This window comes from Oncorhynchus keta, unplaced genomic scaffold (genome assembly GCF_023373465.1).
Source record: "Oncorhynchus keta strain PuntledgeMale-10-30-2019 unplaced genomic scaffold, Oket_V2 Un_scaffold_18076_pilon_pilon, whole genome shotgun sequence".
Taxonomy (NCBI): Eukaryota; Metazoa; Chordata; class Actinopteri; order Salmoniformes; family Salmonidae; genus Oncorhynchus; species Oncorhynchus keta.
The window spans coordinates 111,771-123,005 of record NW_026290833.1 but is presented as its reverse complement, the minus strand read 5'-3'; the positions used below and the strand labels follow the sequence as shown (position 1 = coordinate 123,005).

The 11,235-nt window shown below is 55.4% G+C and overlaps 2 protein-coding genes across 2 annotated transcripts in view; one reads left to right on the top strand and one right to left on the bottom strand.

Moving 5' to 3' along the window:
* The first annotated feature begins 237 nt into the window (after window positions 1–237).
* On the top strand, window positions 238–3,904 carry LOC127927840 (uncharacterized). The gene is made up of 4 exons (XM_052514551.1): window positions 238–716; window positions 850–1,033; window positions 1,079–1,626; window positions 3,766–3,904. The coding sequence occupies exons 1-4, from the start codon at window positions 238–240 to the stop codon at window positions 3,902–3,904; spliced, it is 1,350 nt and encodes a 449-aa protein (XP_052370511.1).
* A 3,172-nt stretch (window positions 3,905–7,076) lies between these two features.
* The window catches only part of LOC127927839 (uncharacterized), a 29,484-nt gene continuing 25,325 nt past the window's right edge, over window positions 7,077–11,235 (bottom strand). Inside the window, exons 2-6 of the mRNA XM_052514550.1 lie at window positions 8,353–8,408; window positions 7,741–8,208; window positions 7,502–7,696; window positions 7,237–7,376; window positions 7,077–7,147 (exon numbers count right to left, since the gene is read on the bottom strand). Coding sequence (XP_052370510.1) covers window positions 7,077–7,147; window positions 7,237–7,376; window positions 7,502–7,696; window positions 7,741–8,208; window positions 8,353–8,408 — 930 coding nt within the window. The remainder of the gene's footprint in view (window positions 7,148–7,236; window positions 7,377–7,501; window positions 7,697–7,740; window positions 8,209–8,352; window positions 8,409–11,235) is intronic.

Genomic DNA, 11,235 nt, shown 5'->3' with positions numbered 1-11,235 from the left:
GACAGAACAGATTTTCCTGAAGACTCTGAATGTAATTCTCCTTCTCCATCTATTAATACATCCATTCAGTCAGACTGCCATCCTAGAAGTCCTTTCTCCTGGCTGGAGTGATGCAGATGGGTGGCCAGGCAAAGAGACGATGCCCCAGGCAGCGAGATCTGTCAGATGGCCATCCTAGAAGTCCTTTCTCCTGGCTGGAGTGATGCAGATGGGTGACCAGGCAGGGAGATCTGTCAGATGGCCATCCTAGAAGTCCTTTCTCCTGGCTGGAGTGATGCAGATGGGTGGCCAGGCAGGGAGATCTGTCAGATGGCCAGGCAGAGAGACGATGCCCCAGGCAGGGAGATCTGTCAGATGGCCAGGCAGAGAGACGATGCCCCAGGCAGGGAGATCTGTCAGGTGGCCAGGCAGAGAGACGATGCCCCAGGCAGGGAGATCTGTCAGGTGGCCAGGCAGAGAGACGATGCCCCAGGCAGGGAGATCTGTCAGGTGGCCAGGCAGAGAGACGATGCCCCAGGCAGGGAGATCTGTCAGGTGGCCAGGCAGAGAGACGATGCCCCAGGCAGGGAGATCTGTCAGATGGCCAGGCAGAGAGACGATGCCCCAGGCAGGGAGATCTGTCAGATGGCCAGGCAGAGAGACGATGCCCCAGGCAGGGAGATCTGTCAGACTGCCATCCTAGAAGTCCTTTCTCCTGGCTGGAGTGATGCAGATGGGTGGCCAGGCAAAGAGACGATGCCCCAGGCAGGGAGATCTGTCAGGAGGCCAGGCAAAGAGACGATGCCCCAGGCAGGGAGATCTGTCAGATGGCCATCCTAGAAGTCCTTTCTCCTGGCTGGAGTGATGCAGATGGGTGGCCAGGCAAAGAGACGATGCCCCAGGCAGGGAGATCTGTCAGGAGGCCAGGCAAAGAGACGATGCCCCAGGCAGGGAGATCTGTCAGGAGGCCAGGCAAAGAGACGATGCCCCAGGCAGGGAGATCTGTCAGGAGGCCAGGCAAAGAGACGATGCCCCAGGCAGGGAGATCTGTCAGGTGGCCAGGCAAAGAGACGATGCCCCAGGCAGGGAGATCTGTCAGGTGGCCAGGCAGAGAGACGATGCCCCAGGCAGGGAGATCTGTCAGGTGGCCAGGCAAAGAGACGATGCCCCAGGCAGGGAGATCTGTCAGGTGGCCAGGCAGAGAGACGATGCCCCAGGCAGGGAGATCTGTCAGGAGGCCAGGCAAAGAGACGATGCCCCAGGCAGGGAGATCTGTCAGGTGGCCAGGCAGAGAGACGATGCCCCAGGCAGGGAGATCTGTCAGGTGGCCAGGCAAAGAGACGATGCCCCAGGCAGGGAGATCTGTCAGGAGGCCAGGCAAAGAGACGATGCCCCAGGCAGGGAGATCTGTCAGGAGGCCAGGCAAAGAGACGATGCCCCAGGCAGGGAGATCTGTCAGGAGGCCAGGCAAAGAGACGATGCCCCAGGCAGGGAGATCTGTCAGGAGGCCAGGCAAAGAGACGATGCCCCAGACAGGGAGATCTGTCAGGTGGCCAGGCAAAGAGACGATGCCCCAGGCAGGGAGATCTGTCAGGTGGCCAGGCAAAGAGACGATGCCCCAGACAGGGAGATCTGTCAGGTGGCCAGGCAAAGAGACGATGCCCCAGGCAGGGAGATCTGTCAGGTGGCCAGGCAAAGAGACGATGCCCCAGACAGGGAGATCTGTCAGGAGGCCAGGCAAAGAGACGATGCCCCAGACAGGGAGATCTGTCAGGTGGCCAGGCAAAGAGACGATGCCCCAGACAGGGAGATCTGTCAGGTGGCCAGGCAAAGAGACGATGCCCCAGGCAGGGAGATCTGTCAGGAGGCCAGGCAAAGAGACGATGCCCCAGGCAGGGAGATCTGTCAGGAGGCCAGGCAAAGAGACGATGCCCCAGGCAGGGAGATCTGTCAGGAGGCCAGGCAAAGAGACGATGCCCCAGGCAGGGAGATCTGTCAGGTGGCCAGGCAAAGAGACGATGCCCCAGGCAGGGAGATCTGTCAGGAGGCCAGGCAAAGAGACGATGCCCCAGGCAGGGAGATCTGTCAGGTGGCCAGGCAAAGAGACGATGCCCCAGGCAGGGAGATCTGTCAGGAGGCCAGGCAAAGAGACGATGCCCCAGGCAGGGAGATCTGTCAGGAGGCCAGGCAAAGAGACGATGCCCCAGGCAGGGAGATCTGTCAGGAGGCCAGGCAAAGAGACGATGCCCCAGGCAGGGAGATCTGTCAGGAGGCCAGGCAAAGAGACGATGCCCCAGACAGGGAGATCTGTCAGGTGGCCAGGCAAAGAGACGATGCCCCAGGCAGGGAGATCTGTCAGGTGGCCAGGCAAAGAGACGATGCCCCAGGCAGGAAGATCTGTCAGATGGCCAGGCAAAGAGACGATGCCCCAGGAAGGAAGATCTGTCAGATGGCCAGGCAAAGAGACGATGCCCCAGACAGGGAAATCTGTCAGGTGACCAGGCAAAGAGACGATGCCCCAGGCAGGGAGATCTGTCAGGAGGCCAGGCAAAGAGACGATGCCCCAGGCAGGGAGATCTGTCAGATGGCCAGGCAGAGAGACGATGCCCCAGGCAGGGAGATCTGTCAGGAGGCCAGGCAAAGAGACGATGCCCCAGGCAGGGAGATCTGTCAGGAGGCCAGGCAAAGAGACGATGCCCCAGGCAGGGAGATCTGTCAGGAGGCCAGGCAAAGAGACGATGCCCCAGGCAGGGAGATCTGTCAGGAGGCCAGGCAAAGAGACGATGCCCCAGACAGGGAGATCTGTCAGGTGGCCAGGCAAAGAGACGATGCCCCAGACAGGGAGATCTGTCAGGTGGCCAGGCAAAGAGACGATGCCCCAGGCAGGAAGATCTGTCAGATGGCCAGGCAAAGAGACGATGCCCCAGGAAGGAAGATCTGTCAGATGGCCAGGCAAAGAGACGATGCCCCAGACAGGGTGATCTGTCAGGTGACCAGGCAAAGAGACGATGCCCCAGGCAGGGAGATCTGTCAGGAGGCCAGGCAAAGAGACGATGCCCCAGGCAGGGAGATCTGTCAGATGGCCAGGCAGAGAGACGATGCCCCAGGCAGGGAGATCTGTCAGGAGGCCAGGCAAAGAGACGATGCCCCAGGCAGGGAGATCTGTCAGGAGGCCAGGCAAAGAGACGATGCCCCAGACAGGGAGATCTGTCAGGAGGCCAGGAAAAGAGACGATGCCCCAGGCAGGGAGATCTGTCAGGAGGCCAGGCAAAGAGACGATGCCCCAGGCAGGGAGATCTGTCAGGAGGCCAGGCAAAGAGACGATGCCCCAGACAGGGAGATCTGTCAGGTGGCCAGGCAAAGAGACGATGCCCCAGACAGGGAGATCTGTCAGGTGGCCAGGCAAAGAGACGATGCCCCAGGCAGGAAGATCTGTCAGATGGCCAGGCAAAGAGACGATGCCCCAGGAAGGAAGATCTGTCAGATGGCCAGGCAAAGAGACGATGCCCCAGACAGGGAAATCTGTCAGGTGACCAGGCAAAGAGACGATGCCCCAGGCAGGGAGATCTGTCAGGAGGCCAGGCAAAGAGACTATGCCCCAGGCAGGGAGATCTGTCAGATGGCCAGGCAGAGAGACGATGCCCCAGGCAGGGAGATCTGTCAGGAGGCCAGGCAAAGAGACGATGCCCCAGGCAGGGAGATCTGTCAGGTGGCCAGGCAAAGAGACGATGCCCCAGACAGGGAGATCTGTCAGGAAGCCAGGCAAAGAGACGATGCCCCAGGCAGGGAGATCTGTCAGGTGACCAGGAAAAGAGACGATGCCCCAGACAGGGAGATCTGTCAGGAAGCCAGGCAAAGAGACGATGCCCCAGGCAGGGAGATCTGCCAGGAGGCAAATAAGTTGCTGCCCATAGAGCTTCTCTGAAACATGAATATTAGAGCCTAGTATAGCCTGGTCTAGAAACCTTGCTGTGAAGTAGCCAACCTTATCCATTTGATCTCTAATTCATTCAATTAATAACTTTTACTGGGTGGTCAACCATCCTCCAGGATAGTTACTGGGTGTGCAGGCTTTTATTCCAGCCTTGGTCTAACCACACTGTAGCCTAAACATCAGCCCTGGTCTAACATCAGCCCTGGTCTAACCACACTGTAGCCTAAACATCAGCCCTGGTCTAATCTCACTGTAGCCTAAACATCAGCCCTGGTCTAATCACACTGTAGCCTAAACATCAGCCCTGGTCTAACATCAGCCTTGGTCTAACCACACTGTAGCCTAAACATCAGCCCTGGTCTAACATCAGCCCTGGTCTAATCACACTGTAGCCTAAACATCAGCCCTGGTCTAATCACACTGTAGCCTAAACATCAGCCCTGGTCTAACATCAGCCCTGGTCTAACCACACTGTAGCCTAAACATCAGCCCTGGTCTAATCACACTGTAGCCTAAACATCAGCCCTGGTCTAACATCAGCCCTGGTCTAACCACACTGTAGTCTAAACATCAGCCCTGGTCTAATTACACTGTAGCCTAAACATCAGCCCTGGTCTAACATCAGCCCTGGTCTAACCACACTGTAGCCTAAACATCAGCCCTGGTCTAATCACACTGTAGCCTAACCATCAGCCTTGGTCTAACCACACTGTAGCCTAACTCAGCCCTGGTCTAATCACACTGTAGCCTAAACATCAGCCCTGGTCTAACATCAGCCCTGGTCTAATCACACTGTAGTCTAAACATCAGCCTTGGTCTAACCACACTGTAGTCTAAACATCAGCCCTGGTCTAACCACACTGTAGCCAAAACATCAGCCCTGGTCTAACCACACTGTAGCCTAAACATCAGCCCTGGTCTAACCACACTGTAGCCTAAACATCAGCCCTGGTCTAACATCAGCCCTGGTCTAACATCAGCCCTGGTCTAACATCAGCCCTGGTCTAACATCAGCCCTGGTCTAACATCAGCCCTGGTCTAACATCAGCCCTAGTCTAAACATCAGCCCTGGTCTAACATCAGCCCTGGTCTAACATCAGCCCTGGTCTAACATCAGCCCTGGTCTAACATCAGCCCTGGTCTAACATCAGCCCTGGTCTAACATCAGCCCTGGTCTAACATCAGCCCTGGTCTAACATCAGCCCTGGTCTAACATCAGCCCTGGTCTAATCGCAGCCCTAGTCACTGCCCTGGTCCAGCCCTGGTCTAACATCAGCCCTGGTCTAACATCAGCCCTGGTCTAATCACCACCCTGTAGCCCTAAACATCAGCCCTGGTCTAACATCAGCCCTGGTCTAAACATCAGCCCTGGTCTAATCACACTGTAGCCAGCCCTGGTCTAACATCAGCCCTGGTCATCAGCCCTGGTCATCAGCCCTGGTCATAACAGGATCAGCCCTGGATTTAACATCAGCCCTGGTCTAACATCAGCCCTGGTCTAATCACACTGTAGCCTAAACATCAGCCCTGGTCTAACATCAGCCCTGGTCTAATCACACTGTAGCCTAAACATCAGCCCTGGTCTAACATCAGCCCTGGTCTAAACATCAGCCCTGGTCTAAACATCAGCCCTGGTCTAATCACACTGTAGCCTAAACATCAGCCCTGGTCTAACATCAGCCCTGGTCTAACATCAGCCCTGGTCTAACATCAGCCCTGGTCTAATCACACTGTAGCCTAAACATCAGCCCTGGTCTAACATCAGCCCTGGTCTAACATCAGCCCTGGTCTAACATCAGCCCTGGTCTGAACCACACTGTAGCCTAAACATCAGCCCTGGTCTAATCACACTGTAGCCTAAACATCAGCCCTGGTCTAACATCAGCCCTGGTCTAACATCAGCCCTGGTCTAACATCAGCCCTGGTCTAACATCAGCCCTGGTCTAACATCAGCCCTGGTCTAACATCAGCCCTGGTCTAACAGCCCTGGTCTAACAGCAGCCCTGGTCTAACAGCAGCCCTGGTCTAACAGCAGCCCTGGTCTAACAGCAGCCCTGGTCTAACAGCAGCCCTGGTCTAATCACACTGTAGCCTAAACATCAGCCCTGGTCTAATCACACTGGCCTAAACATCAGCCCTGGTCTAACATCAGCCCTGGTCTAACATCAGCCCTGGTCTAATCACACTGTAGCCTAAACATCAGCCCTGGTCTAACATCAGCCCTGGTCTAACATCAGCCCTGGTCTAACATCAGCCCTGGTCTAACATCAGCCCTGGTCTAATCACACTGTAGCCTAAACATCAGCCCTGGTCTAATCACACTGTAGCCTAAACATCAGCCCTGGTCTAACATCAGCCCTGGTCTAACATCAGCCCTGGTCTAACATCAGCCCTGGTCTAATCACACTGTAGCCTAAACATCAGCCCTGGTCTAACATCAGCCCTGGTCTAACATCAGCCCTGGTCTAACATCAGCCCTGGTCTAATCACACTGTAGCCTAAACATCAGCCCTGGTCTAACATCAGCCCTGTAGCCTAAACATCAGCTGTAGCCTAAACATCAGCCCTGGTCTAACATCAGCCCTGTAGCCTAAACATCAGCCCTGGTCTAACATCAGCCCTCAGCCCTGTAGCCTAACATCAGCCCTGGTCTAATCACACTGTAGCCAAAACATCAGCCCTGGTCTAACATCAGCCCTGGTCTAACATCAGCCCTGGTCTAACATCAGCCCTGGTCTAATCACACTGTAGCCAAAACATCAGCCCTGGTCTAACATCAGCCCTGGTCTAATCACACTGTAGCCTAAACATCAGCTGCTCATCGTGACCTTGATAAGCAGTGTTTCAGGGCTCTACTGCATAAATGTCATGTGTGTATTTCGGTGGAACAAAGTCTAACGACTTGGAAAAACACAGCTCCTGTACTTCTTTCATCCCAAGTCAAACATTGTATACAATTACGTGTGTGTCCTAGAATTGCCCCCTATTCCCTATATAGTGCACTAGTTTTGACCAGCACCCAGCCATTTGGGATGCGGACCACATCTTGTACAGTCTTTTACTGTTGTTGTGGTGATGATGGGATAGGCTGTCACACACAAACAGACGTATGGCGTTCATTCTTTATTTAACTAGGCAAGTCAGTTAAAGAACATGTTCTTATTTACAAATGACGGCCCACCAAAGGCAAAAGGACCTCCTGCGGGGACGGCCCACCAAAGGCAAAAGGACCTCCTGCGGGGACGGCCCACCAAAAGGCAAAAGGACCTCCTGCGGGGACGGCCCACCAAAAGGCAAAAGGACCTCCTGCGGGGACGGCCCACCAAAGGCAAAAGGACCTCCTGCGGGACGGCCCACCATAAAGGCAAAAGGACCTCCTTTGGGGACCATGAGGCAAAAGCCCACCACCATGAGGCAAAAGGACCTCCTGCGGGGACGGCCCACCATGAGGCAAAAGGACCTCCTGCGGGGACGGCCCACCATGAGGCAAAAGGACCCCTGCGGGGACGGCCCACCATGAGGCAAAAGGACCTCCTGCGGGGACGGCCCACCATGAGGCAAAAGGACCTCCCTGCGGGGACGGCCCACCATGAGGCAAAAGGACCTCCTGCGGGGACGGCCCACCATGAGGCAAAAGGACCTCCTCGGGGACGGCCCACCATGAGGCAAAAGGACCTCCTGCGGGGACGGCCCACCATGAGGCAAAAGGACCTCCTGCGGGGACGGCCCACCATGAGGCAAAAGGACCTCCTGCGGGGACGGCCCACCATGAGGCAAAAGGACCTCCTGCGGCCCACCATGGACGGCCCACCATGAGGCAAAAGGACCTCCTGCGGGGACGGCCCACCATGAGGCAAAAGGACCTCCTGCGGGGACGGCCCACCATGAGGCAAAAGGACCTCCTGCGGGGACGGCCCACCATGAGGCAAAAGGACCTCCTGCGGGGACGGCCCACCATGAGGCAAAAGGACCTCCTGCGGGGACGGCCCACCATGAGGCAAAAGGACCTCCTGCGGGGACGGCCCACCATGAGGCAAAAGGACCTCCTGCGGGGACGGCCCACCATGAGGCAAAAGGACCTCCTGCGGGGACGGCCCACCATGAGGCAAAAGGACCTCCTGCGGGGACGGCCCACCATGAGGCAAAAGGACCTCCTGCGGGGACGGCCCACCATGAGGCAAAAGGACCTCCTGCGGGGACGGCCCACCATGAGGCAAAAGGACCTCCTGCGGGGACGGCCCACCATGAGGCAAAAGGACCTCCTGCGGGGACGGCCCACCATGAGGCAAAAGGACCTCCTGCGGGGACGGCCCACCATGAGGCAAAAGGACCTCCTGCGGGGACGGCCCACCATAAGGCAAAAGGACCTCCTGCGGGGACGGCCCACCATAAGGCAAAAGGACCTCCTGCGGGGAAGGCCCACCATAAGGCAAAAGGACCTCCTGCGGGGACGGCCCACCATAAGGCAAAAGGACCTCCTGCGGGGACTGGGGTCCTGGGATTAAAAAAATCAAAATACGATATAAATATAGGACAAAGCACACATCACAACATACAGAGATACCTAAGATAACATAAGACAGCACCACGACATGGTAGCAGCACATCACAACATACAGAGATACCTAAGATAACATAAGACAGCACCACGACATGGTAGCAGCACAACATAACATGGTAGCAACACAACATGGTAGCAACACAACATAACATGGTAGCAGCACAACATGGTAGCAACACAACACAACAGCAACACAACCTGGAAGCAACACAACACAACAGCAACACAACCTGGAAGCAACACAACAACATGGTTGCAACACAACATAACATGGTAGCAGCACAACATGGTAGCACCACAAGATAACATGGTAGCAGCACAACATGGTAGCACCACAAGATAACATGGTAGCAGCACAACATGGTAGCACCACAACATAACATGGTAGCAGCACAACATGGTAGCACCACAACATAACATGGTAGCAGCACAACATGGTAGCACCACAACATAACATGGAAGCAACACAACATGGTAGCACCACAACATAACATGGAAGCAACACAACATGGTAGCAACACAACAACATGGTAGCAACACAACATAACAACAACATGGTATCTAAACAACATGGTAGCAGCACAAAACATGGTACAAACAGTATTGGGCTAACAAAACGATCAGCCCTGTTCAATGGAAGATAACTGCCTGGGATACACATCACTCATTATGACTTGACCACTACAAAGACACACAGTGAGGATCACAAACAGAGATTGTGGTGTGTGTGTGTGCGTGTGCGTGTGCGTGTGCGTGTGTGTGTGTGAGAGTGACTGAGAAAGTCAATTGTTTTACCAGGTAAGTTGCCTGAGAACACATTCTCATTTACAGCAACGGCCTGGGGAATAGTTACAGGGGAGAGAAGAGGGGATGGATGAACCAATTGGAAGCTGGGGATGATTAGGTGACCATGATGGTACGAAGGCCAGATTGGTCATTTAGCCAGTACACCGGGGATAACACGCCTACTCTTATAAGCGTCATGGGATCATTAGTGAAAAGAGAGTCAGGACACCTGCTTTACATCCCATCTGAAAGACGGCACCCTACACAGGGCAATGTCCCCAATCACTGCCCTGGGGCATTGGGATATACATATATATATATACATATAAATATATATTTTTTTAGAAAGAAAGAAAGAAAGAGTGCCTCCTACTGGCCCCCAACACCATTTCCAGCTGCAACACCATTTTCTACCCTTGTTAGCTTCAGGGTGGTATGCTGCTGGCATGAGGAGTAAGTGGAAGTCCCCTTCTCTCAGCACAGTGTATTAATTCCTCACCATGCCAAGGCTTTGCCCTCCTCTGAAATAAGAATACACACACACACCACTGACCGGCTAGGCAGTTCCTAAAAAAGCTACAAACAGTGTCCCCCTCAAACTCTCCTCTCTCTACCCTCAATGCCCAACCTAATAATGATAAGGATTTAATGTTGATAAGGAATATAAACTGATCGTAGGTCTGTGTCTAAAGGCATCTGCTATCAGGACAGTGGACCTGCAGACCAAGGCTAGATAAACTATCTGTGTGATAAACACTATATCCATCCCAAATGGAACCCTATTCCTTATATAGGGCACTACTTCAGACCAGGACCCATAGTTCTCTGGTTAAACGTAGTGAACTAGGGAATAGGGTGGCATTTGGGAACGCAGACCCTGTTTGATGGTCTGCCTGGAACCCTGCTGTCCGTCTGCCTGGAACCCTGCTGTCCGTCTGCCTGGAACCCTGCTGTCCGTCTGCCTGGAACCCTGCTGTCCGTCTGCCTGGAACCCTGCTGTCCGTCTGCCTGGAACCCTGCAGTCCGTCTGCCTGGAACCCTGCAGTCCGTCTGCCTGGAACCCTGCTGTCCGTCTGCCTGGAACCCTGCAGTCCGTCTGCCTGGAACCCTGCAGTCCGTCTGTCTGGAACCCTGCTGTCTGGCACCCTGCTGGCTATCTGTCTGGAACCCTGCTGGCCATCTGTCTGGAACCCTGCTGTCTGGCACCCTGCTGTCTGGCACCCTGCTGGCTATCTGTCTGGAACCCTGCTGGCCATCTGTCTGGAACCCTGTTGTCTGGCACCCTGCTGGCGGTCTGTCTGGAACCCTGTTGTCTGGCACCCTGCTGGCGGTCTGTCTGGAACCCTGTTGTCTGGCACCCTGCTGGCTATCTGTCTGGAACCCTGTTGTCTGGCACCCTGTCGTCTGGCACCCTGCTGGCGGTCTGTCTGGAACCCTGTTGTCTGGCACCCTGCTGGCTATCTGTCTGGAACCCCGTTGTCTGGCACCCTGCTGACTATCTGTCTGGAACCCTGTTGTCTGGAACCCTGTTGTCTGGAACCCTGCTGGCTGTCTGTCTGGAACCCTGATGTCTGGCACCCTGCTGGCTGTCTGCCTGGAAGCCTGCGCCTGCTGGCTGGCTGTCTGTCTGGAACCCTGTTGTCTGGCATCCTGCTGGCTGTCTGTCTTGAACCCTGCTGTCTGCCTGCCTGGAAGCCTGCTGCCTGGAAGCCTGCTGGCTGTCTGTCTGGAACCCTGATGTCTGGCATCCTGCTGGCTGTCTGTCTGGAACCCTGATGTCTGTCTGCCCAACCGCCTGTCACCCTGCAAGTCTTACCGGCCGTCTGCCTCCCTGCCCGTCTGGGTATGTGTCTGTCTGGAACCCTGCTGTCTGTCTGCCCAGAACCCTGCTGCCTGTCTGCCCGGAACCCTGCTGCCTGTCTGCCTGCCTGGAACCCTGCTGCCTGTCTGCCTGCCTGGAACCCTGCTGCCTGTC